Source organism: Rana temporaria, chromosome 3 (assembly GCF_905171775.1).
Source record: "Rana temporaria chromosome 3, aRanTem1.1, whole genome shotgun sequence".
Taxonomy (NCBI): Eukaryota; Metazoa; Chordata; class Amphibia; order Anura; family Ranidae; genus Rana; species Rana temporaria.
In genome coordinates, this window is record NC_053491.1 from 171,241,889 (window position 1) to 171,265,645 (window position 23,757).

At 41.4% G+C, this 23,757-nt stretch overlaps 1 protein-coding gene across 1 annotated transcript in view; it reads left to right on the top strand.

Annotated features, from left to right (window-relative positions):
• TMEM168 (transmembrane protein 168) overlaps positions 1 to 17,143 on the top strand; it is a 30,276-nt gene extending 13,133 nt beyond the window's left edge. The window contains exons 3-5 of the mRNA XM_040343810.1: positions 2,929 to 3,071; positions 10,820 to 11,094; positions 14,254 to 17,143. Of these exons, the coding sequence (XP_040199744.1) occupies positions 2,929 to 3,071; positions 10,820 to 11,094; positions 14,254 to 14,801 (966 nt within the window). The 3' untranslated portion in view covers positions 14,802 to 17,143. The remainder of the gene's footprint in view (positions 1 to 2,928; positions 3,072 to 10,819; positions 11,095 to 14,253) is intronic.
• Positions 17,144 to 23,757: the final 6,614 nt, after the last annotated feature.

Below are 23,757 nucleotides of genomic sequence, written 5' to 3' on the forward strand. Positions count from 1 at the left end.
CAAAACAGGGGCAGGGATACATTTTTTTGAGACAAGTTTACCACATAATTTTCTTACATTTTCCTGCACAAAATTTGTAGAGCTATAAAATAAAACATGTTCTGACCACTTCATATGTGTGCATGTTTTAGGTGAAAGACTGTTGCGAGTTGTCTGACATTTTCCCAGTTGTCTTCCAGAACAGCAATCTGAGAGATGATTGGTACCTCTGAGTTTTCTTTTTCAGGAGGTTAAATTGGTTTAGCTATTAATAAAGCAAGGAGATAACCCCTTTTAATATGTTTCAATGCACAAATATTAGAACCCATCAAGGTGTATGTAAGTACCTTAAACACACCTTAAAAAAAAAAAGGCAAGTAAAAATGCCATTGACATATGCCTATACTTTGCTTAAAGGGTTTGTTCACCTTTACCAAAACATTGTCTATGCAGATAATGGGCGTCTGTAGATGAAAACAAACTGTGCAGCTTTAACCAGAGTTGAGTAATGCCCTTGCTACAGGTGTAGGCCATTTTATGTACCTCATAAAGCCTAACCTGAAAGCTACCAGGATTTTGCTAGGTAAGTCAGAGCTAGTCATTACTGCTCACCTCCACCATCACAGGAGTGAGAGCTCAAACCTACTGCATCAGGGGAGAGAAATGCATGTGAGGGGGTTTGAATCGGAGAAATAGGTCACTTCTGTGATGGTTGAAGGTGAGCAGTAATGACTAGGTCTCACTTAAATCAGAGCTCCGCCCAAAAGGGGAAGTTCTGCTTTAAGTACCTTGTTTTGACAAGTTCTCCTCTCCCCCTTCCTGCAGTCATTTTGGATACTGCACAGCTCCCAGATGACTGCCGGACCATCCAGGACACGCAGCACGACTCGCGCATGCGCATCTGGCTTTGAGGCCGCAAGCTGTCACAGCTGGGTGCCCACAGTTGAAATGTCAGCGCCGGGGAGAGAAGGAGACGAGCAATGGTTTGGGTGAGCACATCACTGGATTGTGGGACATGAGTGTGTGTTTATTAATAGTAAGCAAATACACTTTTTGTGGCTGCTGGCTTTTAATAAACATAAACAACTGGAGCTCCTCTTTATCAACGTCCTAGCAACATCCTGGGTGTATTCCAGTCAGGCTTCATGAGTTAAGTAAATGGCCTGAAGCAAGGGCAGTATTCAACTTTAGTCAGAGCTGCACAGTTTTTCATCTACAAACACCCCTTGCCTATAGAGGCAGTTTTCTTGTAAAGGTGAACGAACCCTTTAAACTGGTGTGAATATATAATATTAAATTGCAGTTGGAATTTGTACACTTTGTTAAAAAAAAAAAAAAAAAACAATAGTTACAGTGTAAGGGAAGTCTGCACTCCAGTATATGTTGTAGAAAAACAGGTTAGTCCAAGTTTAGATTTGTACATGCAGTCTATGTGTCTGCAGTCCATGTGCTAAATATGATGCATGAGCTATCGCTTTAGCTCTGCTCACCAATACAAAATAATTGAGATTTTAAAGTTGGCACCCACAGAAGCTGCAACATTCTGTTTAACATAACACAGTGGTGTCACTAGGGTTGGTGTCACCTGGTTCGGTAAAACATGGTTTTACACCCCCCCCCCTCCACCAAGTACAGACACCCCTCTGCACTAATAATAGACCACCTCCCTCAGTACAGCCCCCCTTCTCTACCAACTATAGTTTCCCCCCTCTCCACCTGCCTTCCTCAGAACAGACCCCCCTCTCCACTAAGTCTAGACCACTCCCCCCTCAGTACAGACCCCCCTCCCTTGGTTCAGAACCCCTCCTCCCTCAGTATAGACTTCCCTCTCCCCTAAGTATAGACCCCCCACTCCACTAAGTACCTCCCCCACTTCCTCAGTATAGCCCCCTTCTTCCCTAAGAATAGACCAACCCCTCCTTTAGTCTAGACCCCTCACTTCACTACATACAGACCCCCTCTCCAATAAGTATAGTCCCCCTTCACTAAGTACAGACCACCCTCCTTCAGTATAGACCACCCCCTCCTTTATGGCCCGTACACACAATCCAAAATTCTGATGAAAAATACAGCTTTCTAAGGGCAAACCTCCCCCTTACACTAAGCACAGACCCCCCTCCACTAAGTACCAACCCGCCCCCCTTACACCAAGTCTAGACCCCACCTCAACTAAGTACAGCCCCCCCTCAGGCCAGACCCCCCCTTACAAGTTCTGACCCCCCCACTAAGTACAGACCCCCCCACCCCACTAAGTACAGATTTCCCTCCCTCAGTATAGACTCTGTGCCCCTCCTTCATCTACAATACAGTGCAGACCTTAGCTCGGCATGCACAGCAGTGTCTCTCCTCCAATCTGTGTACATGTAGACATCCGAGGAGGGGGAGGTGGCTTTGGCTTCAGTCTGCTCTGCTGTGTGAGAAAGCGGGGGTTAAAAGCACCCCGTTACAGTTCGAATAGCGCCGCAAAAAAGACGGCAAAGCGGCACTTTACCTCCGGCGCAACTCCCCAGTGTGAAAGTAGCCTAAGCTGCACTGTGTCAGGAATATGTACTATGCTCCCTCTTTTAAGTATATTGTGCTGTTTTGAATAGTGTGATAGTGCTTGATTATGAATGAATTCTATTCATTTAGAATCATTGTGCACTATAATCTATCAAGCAGATGTTCTGTTTTCTTCTGTGAAAGCATGTAATACTTTGTAGTGGGAAGCAGATCTGGAGCAGATTATTAAACGTGCTACCTGAGTTCTTTCCTTTTTATATGCCTTTTCCATGACATTTGCACACTACCGCTGCATAAAATCTTACAGTATGAGTTTTACAGTGACTTCCTTCCTGTTATCAGTATAGCAGTTCAAGAAGTTCATCACTGCAACATACTGAAATTAGATGAGAATTCATGGCATTTGTTGATGCAGTCACTTACTGTTTTGCATTGCTCTTTTTCTAGCCAACCAATGGGACCTTTATGAGCTTGTTTCTGATTGTCTTACCTCTTGAGTCAATGGCACACGGTCTATTCCATGAACTTGGTAGCTGTTTGGGAGGGACTTCTGTTGGCTATGCGGTTGTAATTCCCACAAATTTTTGCAGGTAAGTTGCTTCAATGTCTGTACCCTGTAGTGTTGTCACTTACATTGTGTACCCAGAAAGAGTATGCAGTTATAGTGTAACTGTACAGATATATGTCATATTTATAATGTAGCAAAGCTCCACCTTGGAAGGGCAACAGTCCCTTGTACAGTTGTCCTCTAACAAATGTACCCCCCCTCCCGGGTGTTGGCAACTAGGCTCCATGCAGGCCTCACAGTGACGATCACTTAATTAGGGCTAAGGTATTTCACCTAGTTGGATGCACTTAATTATAGAACCACTGTACAAGGGTTCAGTTGCCCTTTAACTTTATTTTCCATAATCCTACCACATATTTTAAAAAGCACCTTACAGCAAGAAATGTATTAAGTTTAAGATCAAGGCATTGTACACTTTCAACTTTTTTTTCTTTTGTTAACTAGGTATTCGTTATACTCCCTATGCTGTTTGTTTGCCACGTGTTGTGGCTGTAGTTTGTAGTGTCATGGCTGACTGATTCTCCTATGTCTAGGTATTGCTTCAGATAGCTTGTCCCTATGCACCAAAGGCAACTTCCTGTTCCAGATAAAATGGTGTTCAATTCATGCCTAGACATTTTTTCTTTGTCGCATCATAAATGTGAAAGTTCTAATGTAATAAAAAATAATAATTTCAGCTGCATGTGTACCTGTAAATGCACTGCCTGTGTGTTTGTTAGATCTAATTACTGTGTAGCTCTCACCTGCACCAGCACTAGAATGAAAGGCCCAGGGATTGCGAAATATGTTTCTTCACAGGAAATGTCAAGTTTCACACTACATACCAAGGCCATGCATTAACCTTTGTAGTGCCATACCGAAATACCTCATGTTTCTACTTAAACAGAAACTTCTGCTATAGGCTGTGCATACAGGGCAACATATGACACCATGAAACTACAGGATCAATGCACATCTTATGCAGGTGAAAAACACAATGTGCAGGTAGGAATGTGTACAGTGTCTTTTAAGGTTTTTTTTTTTATTGACATTTTCTATTTGAAAGATTTCCGGATGCCAGAACAGAAAATCAGGGAACACCTCTCACAGGGCCAAAACACATTTTTAGAGGAATGAGGAAGGGTTACAGTTAAAACTGTCAAATGGTGTTAAAAGGAAATGTATTCATGCAAAATTTGGAAATCTGTGAAAATAAGAGAAGAAGAAAATGTTGGTAAACTTGTCCTATGGTATGGGAAGCACATCAACAAATCACTACTACCACAGAAATATAGTGGCATTATTGTTGATTCTCCTCTCGTGGTGTAGCCCTAGCTGGCAGACTTTTTAATGCTAAGTCACGGAGCCTGGGCATTCATGACCACATTCCAATTTATCCTTCTGTCCCCTGCCACTGGGTTTGACCAAGCAGGAGGGGGATGCAGAGGGAGAAGAAGAGAGGATGCTAATTTGCTGCTTTGGCAGCCAGACTTTAGCCTCACCCATCAAAACTGGTAGGGACTTGAGGAGGAAGCATGGCCAGGAAACTAAACCCTGAGGAATGAAGGAGAAATCCCAGGAGTGGGTATGTCAAGGTGATTCCCCATCCAGGACTGGTAGCTAGCCAGGGAGCCTGGAAAAAAAGTGACAGACCTTTTGACTGCAGGGAGTTTCTAGGGGGCTTGGAGAGGGGAGGCTGCTGTGACTGGAGGGCCTCGGGAGAGGGAGCGTCTTGAGAAGTTGTGCAGGCAAGTATGGAAATTCATGTGGCGTAGCGGGACAGGCCCCTCTCCTGTAAGTGCCCATTCAAGTAGAAGGCATTTCCTCAATTCCAGCTCAGAAAAAGTGAGACTTCATGAAGAAGAGCAGAGACATTGCCAGGAGTAGTGCCATTTCTGTCAGTTATCTATCGACTATCTGGGGCATGTACTCTCTGCTAAATGAAGAAGTGGCTACTGACGTCAAGCAATTGGCAGCCGTTGCCATTTGGCCAAAGCCCTGAAATGTCAGAGCTGAGGTCCTTCCTGGAAATGTGTGGAAAGGTCTGCCAAGATTACCTGACCTCTTAATGAGTTTGGGAAATTAAGGAGAGGAAGATGGTTTAGAAGCCACCAGACTCCACCTCCCAAACTTAAGACTCAAGTGGCTGAAGTAGAGTTTACCTCGCACCCCTGTGCTTGCCTCTGCCGATCCTGCTTGGCCATGTAAACTGCACGTGAATGCAAGCAGAGAGGGGTCCGCTTGTTTTCTATCCTTTCCCTTCTCTGAGCAGAGTAATGTGGCACCGTTTTTCTTTTTGGACATAATGGCTTTATGAAAGTAATATAACATAATCCTTTTTGGCATGCCTCTATGTATATCAGAAAGTTTATATTATTTCACTGCAGTGCACCATATTTTGCACTAATATTCTTTGCCATTTGCCTAATAGTATGGCTGCACAGGAGTTGATTATTCCTCCCCTCTGTTATGTCACACTGCAAGTCAGTAGCCCAGTCAAGCCCCAAATGTAATCTACAAAAGTTACTGTGATGGAGAAGTGGGAGGCACTGTGTGAGAGATACATCTCTTTCCTGCATTCATCATGGTGCAGAAAGACATTCAGATCAGGAGCTCTCAGCAAGACAAGTCAACTCACCCCTGACTGCAGAGTTTGCTGTCCTTGCTAGAGATGGGCTGGAAACCTACAGAGTATAGTGCATATGCTGCACTATACATAACCTGCATTATCTGGATCACACGTCGCACTGTACGCTACATTTTTGGACCTCCTATATACCATAAACTATGCTGTATATATCACATTATTTTTGTCCCATTTGAAAGATGGCCCATCCCTTCCTGTTCCCAGACACTGGTACAGGTTGTGAAGGCAATATAAGCCTTCACAACATATTTGTATCTACACATGGTCACACCAATAAAATCAAAACGGATAAAATAATTCATGCTTAATCATTTTTATATGTTTTTATTGAAAAATAAATGTATGCAGACAATGTTTACAGAAAAGTTATTACATATTACTAGGGCTGAAACAACTAATCTATTAATCGACAACTAATCGATTATGAAATTAATCGATTTACAATTTTCATAATCGATTAATCGGCCAGTAACATAATGGGGTTAAAAAAAACTAAAGTTAGCCCTTTATAGTACAAAAAAGCAAATCGCTACTGTAAATATTACTTTCACTGTCCCACAGTAGCGATTATTTGCTCTTTTTGTACTTAATTTTTTTTTTTTAACCCCATTATGTTACTAAACCTCTCGGGACTGGGTTGACACCTCTATGTTTTGGTGCTTTTTGCAGAAACACACTACAGTTCATTTACATGTTTTCCTATGGGACACGTTCACATCCATGATTTTTTTTTCAGCTGCTGTGTATTTGGAAAGGGCAAGGACCTTTTAACGCAAAACAGTGCTATTTTGTTTTTTTGGTTCAATAAACTTCAATGGAGAAGCTGCAGAATAGCATGTAATGTGTTTTTGCTGCAATTTGTGTTTTGTAATCTACCCAACAACAAATATTTTTATTTTATTATCCGATTAACTAATTAATCGAAAAACAATACTCGGCCAACCAATCGATTATGAAAATAATCGTTAGTTGCAGCCCTACATTATACATTTACATATTTTACTCTGTGTCTTTCTAAAGTGTTTCTTCTATAAGAGTTCAGATCATTTATTAATGTTCTTTTAAACTACGAAAGGGAAGATCTAATTCTTATCCGATTGCATTTGTTTTCATGTTATTAACATTAATATATAATTTATATTGCTTACTACTATGTTTTGTTTACTTCTGTATAGGAGAAAGCAATATATAGTTATAGGGAAGCCTTCGCTACTTAACATGGAAACTAATGTGAATTTAAAGGTATGTTAGCTTTCAGTAGAAAAGTAGAACTTTTACTGGACCACCATCTTGCCAGGTGCAAGGGCCTCACTCCTTCGTTTAACCAGAGTAGTTGGCACACTGGCTGGCCAAAGTCAGTAGTCAAGGTTCATTCAATGGAAATGTAAAGAATGATAACCTATAGCACCTAGATTTAACATTTTACAATTGTGAGAAAATAGATAATTGTTAATGGGTGCTATGTTACAGGGGCTACCCCAGCTAGAATGCCTGTCACTTTCCCTGGAATGAGTACAGTGATTGGTTTAAGGCCATTTAGAGGCAAGGAGACTGACACTGGCGGCTTCCTTCTTTAAAAATGCTAGTTCCCTGGCTGGATCTGGATTTAATCCTTCAAATTATTGTCCTTGCACAGGAATATGGAGTAGGATTAAAAACCGAAGGACAACTGTGATTTACACACAATCACTTTCTTCAAGCTGCTCCAGTGCACCAAGACTTGTATGGGGCTGTCCCAGAGATTGAAGCAGTATCTCAAAACAGCCACATACACTACTGAATTCTTATAGGCTAGTACAGTTTGACAAATTTGCTTGGAATCTAGGAGCCAGCTAAAAAAGTTAGGAGCCCCGTCCCACCAAGCTTGCGCGCAGAAGCAAACACATACGTGAGTAGCGCCTGCATATGTAAACGGTAATCAAACCACACATGTGAGGTATCGCAGCGATCGTTAGAGCGAGAGCAATAATTCTAGCCCTAGACCTTCTCTGTAACTCAAAACATGCAACCTGTAGAATTATTTAAACGTTGCCTATGGAGATTTTAAAGGGTAAAAGTTTGTCGCCATTCCACAAGCGGACGCAATTTTGAAGCGTGACATGTTGGGTATCAATTTGCTCGTAACATTATTGTAACGGTCACCACCGTTTACGACCTTCCATCCCATCCAAGACAGCTTATCGACACTCCAACCAGCAGGCAGACCCGATCCATTCCATAAGAATTCCCTCAATAACGAGACTGACAAGCTCTGTTACTGCGTCAAACTAACTTTTAATGGCTTCATAGCTTGCTTATATGCAGTACAATAGGTCACAGAAATCACAGGAACAATCAAACTGTCCCCTCCTCATCACACCATGGGGGGGCTTCAATCACACTCTTTTACATAATGATATTCAGAGTTAATTATCCCCCAGACGTTGCGTCTCCGACAAGTACATTCCACACATAAACAGTATACATAATGAGAGGGTCTAGGAGCCAGCCTGACTCTCAGTTTCAATCCACATAAGCAGTCTTAGTTAGCATCTCAACAGCCTCACACAATGGAAGGCCTTTCAAGAGCCAGCCTCATTTAACATGTCACTAGCCAGGGCTAATCATTGAAAAGAGTCAGTATTGACCGGAAGGGTCACAATATCCTTTACAGACATTTAAAGAATATATGGTAGATCAGGGTTTCTCAACTCCAGTCCTCGAGGCGCCCCAACAGGTCATATTTTCAGGCTTTCCATTATTTTGCACAGGTGATTTGATCAGTTTCACTGCCTTGCAATTACCACAGCTGTTTCATCTAAGGGAAATCCTGAAAACATGACCTGTTGGGGCGCCTCGAGGACTGGAGTTGAGAAACACTGTGGTAGATTACTGTCCATGTTAAAACATTCCAATATATGTCTCTTTATTTCCTGGCTCAACCTGTGCCCAAAAGTGACTCCTGTTACAATTATCTTTCACAATATAAAAAATAATTGGGCTAACTTTACTGTTGTCCTATTTTTTAATAAAAAAAAAAAGTGTAGTTTTTTCCCCAAAAAAGTGCGCTTGTAAGACCGCTGCGCAAATACGGTGTGACAAAAAGTATTGCAACGATCGCCATTTTATTCTCTAGGGTATTAGAATAAAAAAATAATATATAATATTTGGGGGTTCTAATTAGAGGGAAGGAGATGGCAGTGAAAACAGTGAAGAAAACACATTAGAATTGCTGTTTTACTTGTAATGCCAACGCCAACACCACCACCAGGTGGCACCATGTCACAGAAGAAAGCTTGGGCCTTCACAAGGCTGCAAAGCCGCGGCCTCAATTTCCGGCCGTCGCGGGCGGGGGAGGTGGGGGCGCACGGAGACACAGGATCCTGTGCCTTCATGCGCCCCCACCTCCCCCTGCCGCACGATCGTGGCAGGCGAGCGATGGCCGGTAATTGAGTCGTAATTGAAACCGGGCGCCCGGATTTTGTCAAGCCCTGGGCTAGTATGTCTGAAGTCAGGAAGCCATTGCATAGGACCTGGGTTTGAGACAGTGGATATGTGAGAAGGTGTGGGGGGGCCAGATTCACAGTCAGCTTATGCCGACATATCTGTTGATACGCCGCGTAAGTTCTGTGATGCGCCGTCGTATCTTTGCGCCGTATTCAGGGAACAAGATACGCCTGAATTTTGCCAAGATACGACCGACGTAAGTCACCTACGCCATCGTGTCTTGGGTGCATATTTAAGCTGGCCGCTAGGGGCGCTTCCGTTGATTTACGCGTCAAATATGTAAATGAGCTAGATACGCCGATTCACGAACGTACTTGCGCCCGTCGCAGTAAGCTACGCCGTTTATGTAAGGCATACGTTAGGCATAAAGTTACCCTTGCTATATGAGGCGCAGCCAATGATAAGGTATGGACGATGGAACAGCCGTCGGATTTTACGTTGTTTACGTAAGTCGTACGTGAATGGGGCGGGGCGTAGGTTACGTTCACGTCGTTGCCATTAAGCCGTCGTATCTTAGGGCGTAAATTCAACGTGATTCTGAGCATGCGCGCGCATAAGAGATTCGCTACGCCCGCACAGAGATACGCCGATCTCTGTGAATCTGGCCCAATGTCTTTATTTTAAGAAAGGAAAAAAAAGAAAAAAAGGGATTTTACCAAACAGGTATAAACAACCAAAAAAAAAAAAGTATTTAAACCTGAAAAATACCTGGGTAGAGTCCAGCTGGTCTTTGGTTCCTGAACTTTTTTTTATTTATTCTACTTAAACTCGGCACCATGCGATTTACCACAACCGAAATGGCACCAGTAAGACCCCTTTCACACTGGGGGCATATTGCAGGCGCTATAGCGTTAAAAATGGTGTCTGCAATCCGCCCTCAAACAGCTGCTCCATTGTCTCCAGTGTGAAAGCTAGAGGGCTTTCACACTGAAGCGTTGCGCTAGTAGGACGGTAAAAAAATGTCCTGCTAGCCACATCTTTGGAGTGGTGAAGGAGCGGTGTGTTTACCGATGCTTCCATGCTGCTGCCCATTGAAATCAATGGGACAGTGCGGCTATAGCGCCCGCAATGCACTGCTGCAGCAGCACATTGCGGGCGGTTTTAACCCTTTCTCGGCCACTAGCGGGGGGTAAAACCCTCCCTAGCAGCCGAAATGCGCCGCAAGTCCGCCCATAGCGTCAGCGGTAAAAATGGCGGAGTTTTACCCCCGATGCTATTTGCGGCTCAGTGTAAAAGGGGTCTAAGAGTGAATGGTTTGTCAAAAGTGTCACCACCTCTGGCGGCCCAGCCCAGACATGGTAACAAAAACTGTGATTTAGATTGCAACGTGAAAATTCTGGAGGAAAAGAGAGTGGTACGGTGTTCAGTACAGTTTGCGGTTTGTCAGACTGTCACAGAAGTTATAACCCTTTCCCATTTAGTCCAGACCAAGCTTTTGGCTGTGATTCAATTCTCTGTGTGTCTTTTATATGCAGCTAAACTCAATGTTATGCAAATATGATAACCTTTTTGTTTCTAACCTTGTTGCTAAGTTTTGTTATGTTTACCACAAATCCAATCAAACTTTGAAATGCAGAAGGCTACATTTTGGTATAGTGTTCCCTACAAAGAGCCTGTTTTCTCAAAAGATTATTTTTTTTTTTTTTGCTTTTTATTAGCCCAAATGGACAACCCATGTTGCTTCCACCAGAACATGTACAGGAACTTAACCTGCGTTCCACGGCAATGCTAAATGATATCCAGAGATTCTTTGCTTCCCACATGATAGAAACCTATGGCTGTGACTACTCTACAAGTGGTCTTACTGTTGACACCCTGCAAACAAAACTCAAGTCTTTTCTGGAACTGAGAACATCCGATGGACCCAGGCATGATACTTACATACTGTACTACAGTGGACACTCTCACAGTACTGGAGAATGGGCTTTAGCAGGTATGTGCCGATCTGAAGTGAATGCTGTAAAAGATCTGGGATAAAATATATTGTGGTTACAGAATTCTGTCATTTCCACGTTTTTAGTTTGAGAAGACTTAGCGAGTCCCCTGTTAATCTGGGGATTATTTGCAGAGAGCTTTTCTACTTTTATATAGCCATTACACATTGATGGCAAAGCTGGAGGTTATTTTGCTAATATAGCTGTGCACAGTTTATCAGTCAGTAATGTGTGTGACAGATGGAACAGAATGCCATTAGCTTCTCTTTTTTTTCATAAATCTGGACACATTTGGACCTCTGCAGTGAAATGAATTGGACTAATCATGTTTTAAAATATTAAAGCACTTCTGAAATGTACAAATGCCAGGACATACGCAGTAGATGTTTGACAGGGTAAATATGCATGCAAGTATGTGTGCTTTTATGCATATTATTCTTTGTCATGCAAATAAAAAAATAAAATAAAACAAGAAAAAATATCCCATTGTGGACAACATATAATGCAACATGAATCAGTTTTAGACACCATTCATACTTGGGTTTCCCTATCCCTTTATGGTATTCGGGTAGTAGCACACTTGATTTAGAATTAACTGATGCACAATTGGGCAAGTTGTAATTTTGAGGATTAATTTCGTTATTGAACTACAGTGCTCCCAGTCAATCCAAAATGTTAATAAACCTCAAACCTGAATATTTGGGAAAGTAAAAGTGAGGTTTTGGCTTTCTTAGGAGACTGTGTACAATTATTGGGCAAATATTAGTGTGCAGAATCATTATGCAACTAAATGAAAAACCAAACATTTTCCCATCCCACTTGTTTATTTTCATCTGTTAAAGTGAAAATAATAAACAACTTAAAATGTACAAATAAACATTTCTGACAAAAAAAAAACGGTGACCAATATAGCCACTCTTCTTTTTAACAGACACAATCCTTCCATTCATGGAGTCTGTCAGTTTCTTGATCTGTTGATGATCAACTTTTTGTGCAGCAGCAACCTCTGCCTCTCAGACGATGTTCAGAGAGGTGTACTGTTTTCCTTCACCGTAAATCTCCGATTTAGGAATGGCCCACAAGCTCTCAATAGGGTTTATGTCCGGTGAGAAAGGGGCCATGTCATTATTTTTTCATCTTTATCTCCTTTACTGGCTATCCACGCAGTAGAGTACTTTGATGCATGCGATGAAGCATTGTTCTGCATAAATATCATGGTTTTCTTGAAAGATGCAGACTTTTTCTTGTACCACTGCTTGAAGAAAGTGTCTTCTAAAAACTTGCAGTAGGTTTGGGAGTTGATTTTGAGTCTCTCTTCAACCTAAAAAGGTCCAACTAGCTCATCTTTAATAATACCAGCCCATACCAGTACCCGCAACCCTACCTTGCTGGTGTCTGAGTCAGAGTGGAGCTGTGTGCCCGTTACTGACCCATCCAGTCACTCTCATCTCATCGGTCTATAAAACCTTTAAAAAAAAATCTGTCTTCAGATATTTCTTGGCCCAGTCTTGACGTTTTCAGCTAATGTGTCTTGTTCATTGGTGGTCGGGTTTCAGCCTTCCTTACCTTGGCCATGTTTCTGAGCACTGAACACCTTGTACTTCTGGGCACTCTGTGTAGGTTGCAGTTCTGGAATATGACAGCACTGGAGAATAATGGGTTCCTGGTAGCTTCACAGTTGCTTCTTCTCAAATCTTTGGTATTTAAAGTGTAAGTTGTTTTCAGACAAGGAAGCTGCCATCTTTGAAAATACTCACTTGCCTAATAATTGTGCACACAATGTAGAACCACATGTGCTAAAGTTCTGAGACGTCTCTGCTGGTGGAAGTAATTTTATACATCGAGGCAATTTATCAAAACTGGAGCAAACGCCATCTGGAGCAGTTGTGCATGACAACCATTTAGCTTTGATCTTCAGCTTGTTTAGTTAAGCTTTGAAAATGAAAGATAGAAGCCTTTATCTATCTAATCTAATTAATATTTCTAATACCTGGAATTTCTGAATACCAGAAAGGGATGGAGAAGCCATATGAATGGTGTCTAAAAATTATATATGTAAAGCACACATACTTGCATGCATATTTTAACCTCCTTTTATTATTTTCAGCCCAGAAAGGCAGAGCTGCAACCCATAGTAAATAGTAGCTTACTAACTTTTTACCAAGCTCTTTTCAAGAAACTAAAATTTTAAGATTTGCTGCTTTTTAGTTTTTGTTAAATTTAATAAACCTATATATGTGGATGAATTGAAGATTGATGTATTTATGTAAATTAGTAATATACCCGTACATCAAGTTTTCATCTATGTAATTGCTGGATTCCTGGATGTTTTCACATTGATGGTTAATGTTCGTTGCAATCCATCCTTAACGACTGCAGATGCTTTGTAGACACTACTGTCCAAAAAGATAACTATTGTATGAACTTCCATGCCCACCTATACTAATTCTTTGAAACTGCTGTTCTTTAAAACTGACTATGAACCCATACACATCTCACTGCAATCCTCAAATAGCATAAATGTACAAAGGTTATTTTATAACAGTTTTTTTATTTGTTTTATTATAATTTTAGCAAAGTTTGTTCAGGTTACACTGAACTACAAATGTAATATTTTTGTGGGGTGCTGAAAGTTTTGGTTAAATCAGTAGTGAACCGCGGCATGTAAAGAAAAAAAAATCCCATGCAAGGCAATGCTTACCTTAGAACAAAGTCCTCCAGCGGCGTGCCAACAGAGCTTTTTCCTTCATCCAGTCCTTCTTCATGGTTTGCAAACTCCAGCTGTGTGAGTGGGCGGGACCACAATGACATCACTCCCACACATGAGTGCTGGAGTCTTCGGCACAGAGCTCTGAAGATCCGGCACCTTCAGAGGGCATGCGCCGGTGATGTCACCAGATGTATGCAGTGTGAAAATCTCCTAAACACTGAACGTTTAGGAGATATTCACTGTACCTACTTACCTATCCTTTATTTGGACTTGCCTGTAGGTACAATTTAGAAAAAGTTTACTACCGCTTTAAGGCAGACAACAGCAGCCAGAAATATTTTTCTCAGCTGTGTTATGATGATTTTTTTTCTTTTTAAAGATAGAGAAGTGTAAATTAATTAGATTGTACTGAACAATTAATTATTTCCTTTTTTTTTCTGTTACACAGGTGGTGAAACATTGCGATTTGAGACAATCCTTGAATGGTGGCGGGAGAAGAACAGTACATATTGCTCCCGACTTATCATTGTGTTGGATACGGAGAGCTCACCTCCTTGGGTTAAGGAAGTTCGAAAAGTTAATGATCAGTATATTGCCATTCAAGGAGCAGAGATGGCAAAGATTGTAGATATTGAGGAAGCCGATCCTCCACAGATTGGGGATTTCACTACCGAGTGGGTGGAGTACAATTGTAACCCTGACCACAATATAAGCTGGTCTGAGAAAGGACGCACTGTTAAGGCAGTATATGGGGTGTCAAAGCACTGGAGTGACTACACCTTGCATTTGCCGACAGAGAATGATGTGACTAAGCACTGGATGATTTATTTCCCTCGCATCACCTACCCCCTTGTCCACCTTGCTAACTGGTGTGGAGCCCTCAATATTTTCTGGCCTTGTAAAGTTTGCTACAAGTGTCTGAAAAGATTTAAAATGAATTGGTTTCTTCCAGCTGTGCTGGACACAGGCCAAGGATTTAAACTGGTTAAATCCTAAATACTGTTCTAAAAAATGGTACATTTTATTATGTTATGTATGTACAGTATATGTATTTATCTATCTCAGTGGAAATTAAGACAGATAAAGACACAGATATATAAAGACATATATATATTTTTCCCTTCCTATTTAAAAAGAAACTATGATTTTTCAGCAATGCACTGCTTTGTTACATTTGTCTGTACAGCTACATATACAGTTTTCCCATTTGTATACATTTAGTCCCATGTTCTTACTTAGTCTTCTTCCAAGTCTTTTACACTTGTGATGGTCCATACTATAAATTGGGTGTTTCGATTTGGGTTTTTCTAACATCAAATGGTGTGATATACTAAAAGGTATTCTATTCAAATGCAGTATGAAATAATTTATACAGAAACAAAAACCTATCCGATTATATGTTCTCATATTTAGGTAAATATAAAGCAATTAAAGGACGTATTGTGGTGTATTTTAGTAGCATTTGTAGCATGTTTTCCCTGTTAACAAATATATTGTATATAAAATATTTATCTGAAAGGATTTATCATCTGACATTGTCAAATATATTTATGAATGTTTCTTATAGCATTTTACATAGGGACATTAAAATATATGGAGATCGTGCTCTACAATTTGTCTATCCTATGACGAAAGGCAGATGAGCATAAGGATTTCTGTCTACTATGTAAAATGTGACATCTGTATAACAAAGCAAAACGTCAGAAAAAAAGCTCAGGCCTACATCACTTCCTGATTTTAGTTATAAAGTGACTCCAGCACAGTGTACATTTAAAACACATTCATACCCATTTGCCACCAAGGCCGATAAAACAACAGAATTCCTATGTCCCTTGCCTTTACAGATTTCGCTCTCTTTGGTTAAAGGATTTTGAGCAAACGTATTGCCTTTTGCAAATGTATCAATAAAGCTTGGTGAACCAGTAGCATACTTTAGTCATGTAGAGTTGATTTTCTTTACTACAGAATGTTTTTTTTTATTATTCAAAGCTGGAGCGCAATGATTAACTGCGGGAGCACTTTATTAGAATGGTAACCTTTTATCCCAGATAAAGAAGCATTGATTATCCCCAGCTTGTGCATCAGTGGTAGCTATATATTATCATTATTTAGATCATGTAAAGTTGGCATTCGTTGTCCACAGTGACACTTCCGTTATTTGCGTATTCATCCCACAAAATAGGGAGAAGCGGGAACAGTCAAAGAGAAAGAATGGAACACGACAAGCACTAGACGGATAGACATTTAGCTGGCTGTTCCCCATCCTTATCTTGGCACATACATCAGTCAAAAGTATAACAAATCGGCACTTGAAGTGCAAAGGTGATGTTGGTTTCAGACAACGGAGATGGACTTTTTAGCATGATGTGCAGTACCACATTATAGATCACTGTCAGTGGTGCTCAATTTTCTAGCCAGCCAACATTTTTAGAAGGGCAGCCCCTATACATGTCTCATGGACAGGTATACTTTAAATTGAAAGCTGTCACCAGCTTTAGTGGAAAATCATGCTGGATCATTTAATTGGGTTTTTCGAACTCTTTGGGGAGAGTCAAACCGTAAATCGAAAAATACACCTGTAGATGACCGACCATTAGTATGTGGGGGTGTTTTACAATGTTTTGTCAAGCTCAAACAACTTCTGTGTATTTTAAACATTCTTAGTCAATAGTGACATGTTCCCCTGTTCATGAAATGCACAAATGCCTTTTGTTTGATATTTCAGAAAGTATTTCAAGAATTTTCACTGGAGGAAATTCTAGTAACAAATTGCACTTTTATACGTTTCTGCACCAACTACACCCATGCTATTTAGTTTACATTGAAAAAAATATTTGGAAAGCTTTAGTTTTGTATAACTTTTGTGGTTTTGCCAAACATATTCTGTGTAGTTCCGTCTGTGTTTTTTTTACAAGTTAATTTGCACCTATGACAAAAACAGAAATAAAAAAATGACTGCCATCCCTTCTTGTGCAGATACCAACTAGGAATGTGAACATAAAGAGCACCAGTAAAACCTCAGGGATTTCAGGAAATATGCAAATGTTCATTTTATTCATGACTTAAATATGTTTGTATTAAATCTATGCAATATGTTAATGTTATGTAAATACACCATTGTTGTTGTTTTCCTTCTCTGCCAATACATATCCTAAATGCCTCCTTCTCTCCAATGTATATAACACATTGGCGGATGCTTGTTACTTATATATATTTGTTTTTTACATATAAAGCATTTATGTTGGTTACGGTTTGCTTTACAATCTTCTGTTTCATGTGATATAGGAATGAAAATTTTTGTGTAAATGTAAATAAATATATTTTATGATTTTTTTTTTTTTTCATTCACTTTGTTTGCATTTTATTTGTTATCAAAGCCTACATTTTAATACTAAGCAAATACATAAATAATTACAAAATCAAGGGACATTACTTCCCTTCAGTGTGTTGTGTCCCTTGTGCTTAAATGACATTTAATTAAATGAGGAAAAAAACTGTATGAGACCCCCCCCCCCCCCCAATCCATACCAGGCCCTTTATGGCCTTTTTATGGGGAACCCCATGGCAAATTAGGAAAAATAGCCACTGCACGGCCGGGTGGGCACTCTCTCCTTCTGAGTGAACATTCAGGAACGTCCCTCAGAAGGAGGGGGATCAAGCGCGCGTGTTCCCGCGCAGCAGCACAATCCCAATGCAATCGTACCCGGACACGGCGCATCTCAGATCAGCAGGAGGACTCTGTGATTGGACACGGTCGTCATGTGATCAGGAGGGCCAATCAGTAAAAACACATGTCCCAATGATCATTTGCACACATATGTCCGTGATCACACAAACCAATTATTATACACTTAACAGGATTTTTTTTTACCAAAAACATGTAGCAGAATACATTATTGCTTAAATTTATGACAAAATTCGATTTTATTGGATTTCTTTTAAAATAGAAAGAAGAAAATATTGTTTTTTTTCCAAATTTTCGCTCTTTTTTCGCTTATATCGCAAAAAATAAAGAGTCATAAATACCACCAAAATAAAGCTCTATTTGTGCGAACAAAATGATTAAAATTTAATTTGGGTACAGTGTCGCATGACCGCTCAATTGACATTGAAAGTGCGAGAGCGCTAAAGGCTGAAAATTGGTTTGGGAAGGAAGGGGGGCGAAAATGCCCAGTATTGATGTGGTTAAGAACGTGGCGGCCGTCTTCCCGACCTGCTCCTTAACCAGCTATTGTTAAAGAAGCCAGTGGCCGCCGGCTCTAAAAATGTGTATCTGAACCGTAGCTACATCGTGTCTGAATGGCTGAACATCTACTTTGTAAATTTGTTGAGGAATTTCACACTGGACATGTATAAACCTAGCCTAAAGCTTCTATTAATGGAGGAGGCGGACCTTTTGATCACCTGCCCATCCATTCATAGAAGCTGTAGCACCAACTTCTATAAATGGAGGAACTGAACAGAAAGGGTAGGCCTAGCTGGACACTTGTCATGAGTGCCTATGACAATTCCCTTAGTTTAATTAACCCCTGCAAAAACAGAATGTTGCAGGTGGGTGGGGTTGGGCATCAGAGGAGAAAGATTTCTGCTAAACAAGCACTCGGCAGCACAAGGAACATATCATTGAAGGTAGTAAGTAATGTCCCTTCTGCTTTATTCTTAATTTTTTTTAGTAAACTTATGCTTTAAAATAAAATTTCTATGCTGTACATGAGTTATTACTTAAAATAAGGAAGAGCAGTAATGTAGGTTCATTGGATTTCACAGATTAAAGTAGCATGAATAGCAAAGAAAGATACAGTATCTCACAAAAGTGAGTACACCCCTCACATTTTTGTAAATACTTTGTTATATCTTTTCATGTGACAACACTGAAGAAATTACACTTTGCTGCAATGTAAAGTAGTGAGTGTACAGCTTGTATAACGATGTAAATTTGCTGTCACTTCAAAAACACACAGCCATTAATGTCTAAACCGCTAGCAACAAAAGTGAGTACACCCCTAAGTAAAAATTTCCAAATTGGGCCCAAAATGTCAATATTTTGTGTGGCCACCATTATTTTCCAGCACTGCCCTAACCCTCATGGGCATAGAGTTCACCAGAACTTCACAGGTTGCCACTGAATTCCTCTTCCATGACGACATCACTGAGCTGGTGGATGTTAGAGACCTTTCGCTCCTCCACCTTTCGTTTGAGGATACCCCACAGATGCTCAATAGGGTTTAGGTCTGGGGACATACTTGAGCAGTCCGTCACCTTTACCCTCAGCTTCTTTAGCAAGGCAGTGTCCATCTTGGAGGTGTGTTTGAGGTCGTTATGTTGGAATACTGCCCTGCGGCCCAGTCTCCGAAGGGAGGGGATCATGCTCTGCTTTAGTATGTCGCAGTACATGTTAGCATTCATGGTTCCCTCAATGAACTGTAGCTCCCCGGTGTCGGCAGCACTCATGAAGCCCCAGACCATGGCACTCCCACCACCATGCTTGACTGTAGGCAAGACACACTTGTCTTTGTACTCCTCACCTGGTTGCTGCCACACACACACTTGACACCATCTGATCCAAACAAGTTTATCTTGGTCTCCTCGGATCACAGGACATGGTTCCAGTAATCCATGTCCTTAGTCTCCTTGTCTTCAGCATCATTTTCTTTTCAGTCTTTTGTGCATCATCTTTAGAAGAGGCTTCCTTCTGGGATGACAGCCATGCAGACCAATTTGATGCAGTGTGCGGCATATGGTCTGAGCACTGACAGGCGGACCCCCTCACCCTCTGCAGCAGTGCTGGCACCACTCATACGTCTATTTCCCAAAGACAACCTCTGGATATGACACTGAGCACGTGCACTCAACTTCTTTGGTTGACCATGGCGAGGCCTGTTCTAAGTGGAATCTGTCATGTTAAACCACTGTATGGTCTTGCCATCGTGCTGCAGCTCAGTTCTGTTGCCAGCGGTTTAGACATTAATGGCTGTGTTGAGTTATTTTGAGGGGACAGCAAATTTACACTGTTATGCAAGCTGTACATGTACCACTTTACATTGTAGCAGTGCTATTTGTTTTAGTGTTGTCACTATATAATAAAATTATTTACAAAAATGTGAGGGGTGTACTCACTTTTGTGAAATACTGTAACTGCTGCTTGGAATTTAGGTTGCAGTTTACCTTAAAGTGGTTGTAAACCTCAGACATGAAATAAGAACATCCTTCTATACTGTGTTCTTGTTTCTATCACAAGTACTGAGCGTGATTTCTCTCTGCTGCTTCCTTCCTCTGCTTTCATCATGAGTCACTTCTGGCAGGGTTACCTGACACCAGGAGATAAAAAGGAGATGGAGGAGGAGAGTTCCAGGGGCAGGAAAGCTGCCGTTCCAGCTCAGAGTTCCCCTTTCTGAGATATGCACTGTGAGACTTCAGATCCCAGCCCCTACTGCTAAAGCTGAGCAAAAAATCCTTTGATATGCATGTTTTTAGAATGATCTGCAAAAGAAATGGCTGCAGATAAACAGGTACATTTCATGTAGAAGGATTTGTTTTATCTCTGTATTTCCTAATGTGAGTCACTTCACTGGGTATACAGAAGCATCTCAAAAAAATTGAATATCGTCAAATTTATTTCAGTAAACTTATATTATATAGATTTGTTATATTTTTCTTTGAATTTTGATGATTATGGCTTATAGCTAACATTCAATATCTCTGAAAATGTGAATATTGTGAAAAAGTTCAATATTGTAGACTCATGGTGTCACCCTCTAATCAGCTAATTAACTCAAAACACCTGTGAAGGTTTCCTGAGCCTTTAAATAGTCTCTCTGGTCTGGTTTAGTAGGTTGCACAATCATGGGGAAGACTGCTGACTTGACCAAAAGGTCATTGCTAAAGAAGCTGGCAGTACACAGAGTGCTGTATCCAAGCATATTAATGGAAGGTTGAGTGGAAGGAAAAAGTGTGATGGAAAAAGGTGCACAAGCAACAGGGATAACTGCAGCCTTGAGAGGATTGTGAAGCAAAGACCATTTAGGAATTTGGGGAAGATTTACAAGGAGTGGACTACGGCTGGTGTCAGTGCTTCAAGAGCCACCACTCACAGACATAACCAGGACATGGGCTACAACTGTCTCATACCTTGTGTCAAGCGACTCCTGAACCAGAAACAACGTCATACGCATCTTACCTGGGCTAAGGAGAAAAAGGACTGGACTATTGCTCAGTGGTCCAAAGTCCTCTTTTTGTATGAAAGTACATTTTTAATTTAATTTGGAAATCAGGGTCCCAGAGTCTAGAGGAAGAGTGGAGAGTCACAAAATCCAATATGCATGAGGTCCAGTGTGAGGTTTACACAGTCAGTGATGATTTGGGGAGCCATGTCACCTGCTAGTGTTGGTCCACTGTGTTTTATCAAGTCCACAGTCGGCACCGCCCTATACCAGGTCACTTCTACAGCGCTTCATGACCAGTTTCATGGAGATACAGATTTTGGGGTAGATCCACGTACCTGGGCGCATTAATATGCCTAAAGTTCCAATTACGTGGTTTAACCACTTCCAGCCAAAGGACATTATATGACATCCTTGATTTTCAGTGGGAATATCTTACTTGACGTGATTGTAGCCGTATTAATTTGGGAATCAGTACTGCTTGGACCTTGAAGAAGGGGAAACACCCCGAAAGCTTGTCCTGAAAAATTGTATGTTAGTGCAAATTAAAAAAGTATCACGGACAGTACTCAATTTTCTCAGTGGAAATATCTGAATGATGCCTGCAGCTACAGGCCTCATTCAGATATCCTCGTTTTCAGCAGGCGATTCTGTGCACCATAAGAATGATCATAGTGGCAGTTCCGCCGCTTGATAATTTTTACAGGCAACAGAAGTGGACATCCCCCCCTCCCGCCACCATCCGGTGCTTCTTCAGGCTCTCCTGTGTCATTGGGGACCCGGAGAAAGAATCGGCCGCCGCCGGATGACAACCATATAGATTTCCGGTGACCAGATGGTCACCAGTAATCTCTATGACTGTCAGAGGCCCGGGCGCAACGTTATGACATCACACTTTGGCCGCGGACATAAACAAAGCTGCGATCACGGCTGTCAGCATGAGATTGGTGATTTATTTTTTTCGATCTCATGCTTTCCAGTCTGGAGGAGAGATGTGGGGTCTTATTGACCTTGCATCGCTCCATAAAGAGGACCTGTCACTAACCATTCCTATTACAAGGGATGTTTACATTTCTTGTAATAGGAATAAAAGTGATCAAAAAATGTAATAAAAGAAAGTGTAAAAAGAAAGTAAAATAAAAAAATAAAATGTTTTTTTCTCTTTCTTTCATGGACGGTCATAGCAGCATAATCTTGACATTAGGGTATTAGCCTTCTATCAAAAGAGGACTAGGCAGAAACATGTTAAAGTGTTAAAACAACCTCAAACTGTACAGTACCGCCCAGGGGGCGGTCGCTCTGTGGACCCATTGATCTTGGAGATTTTTTCTACTTTTTGATCCTGAGATCTACTATCAACTGCCGACTGGGTGGATATCCTAGATCTTTGTAGTCTCCCCAGTTCGGCCATGGAGCGTGTGCAGACCTTTAGCTACGAGCTGGGTCGGCCACGCCAAATCCCCCAGTTGCTCCAGGGGTGGCCGGTGGGCTACATGCTCCGGGGTACACACATGACTGGGCTATTACTGTCTGTGTCACAGTGTGCCAGGGCCAACAGCCACACCGTACCACTCGGGTGATGGGTCTGTCAGAAATGCTTCTAGCAGTCCACGCAGTGACGGGTAAGTAAGGTTCCTCCTGTTTCGGCAGGATGGAACAGCTGGGCATTCCTGGGGGGGGGGGTTGACTAGGAGGTCTCTCACCCTCCTTTTCCTCTCTCCCTGTCCTTTCCTCCCCATGCTCTCTGAGCTGGGCCTGCTGTGTACCTGACTGGGGGTCCTTCCGGGAGGCTCCGAGTTCTCGCTGGGGGCTGCGCTGGGCTTGGGTGGTCTGCTCTCCATAGGGGGTGTCTCGGTGTGTTCAGGGGTGAAGACCTCCGCGTGGTGTGTCAGCGTGTAGTAAGGAAGTGCCAGAATAGGCCTGGTATGGAAGTTGGTAATGATCATGGTATCACTTTGCTTGATTGGCCAGCAATCTCGTCTGACCTAAACCCCATAGAGAATCTGTGGGGTGTTGTCAAGAGGAAGAGGAGAAACACCAGGCCCAACAATGCAGACAAGCTAAAGGCCGCTTTTAAAGCAACTTGGGCTTCCATAATACCTCAGCAGTGCCACAGGCTGATCGCCTCCATGCCATGTTGCATTGATGCAATAATTCATGCAAAAGGAGACCCGACCAAGTATTGGATGCATAATATATTGTGCATGGACATATTTTTTTTAGCAAGCCAACATTTCTGTATTAAAAATCCTTTTTTTTTATTGGTGTTATGTAATATTCTACTTTTCTGAGATAGTGAATTTTGGGTTTTCACTAGCTGTAAGCCACAATCATAAAAATTAAATGAAAGAAATGCTGTGTGTAATGAATCTATATAATATATGAGCCTTACTGTTTTAATTGAATTGCTGAAATAAATTAACTTTTTGATGTTATTCAAATTTTAATGGGGCCCTTTTCAGAGGCCACAGCATATAGATGTACAGCATATAAGGTATCAGAGGTATAATGTGCCTTTTATTTGAACACTTCCTTAGCATGGGTAGTCAGTGATGGGTGGTGTACAATGCACAATCAACTTGGGTACAACCAGCATGCGATTATCGCTAGCGGTTGATATATATGCTACCAATAATCACTGTCTTGTCCCGGCGGGGATGGCATTGTCCCGGCCACAATGACCCAGCAGGAAGGGCTGTCTGTGTTGAAAGGGGAACCAAGCTAATTTATTTTTGGAAAATTGTTGGAAATTTGCTCTGTGTAGGGCCAGCCTCAGCTTTCATCTCACAAAT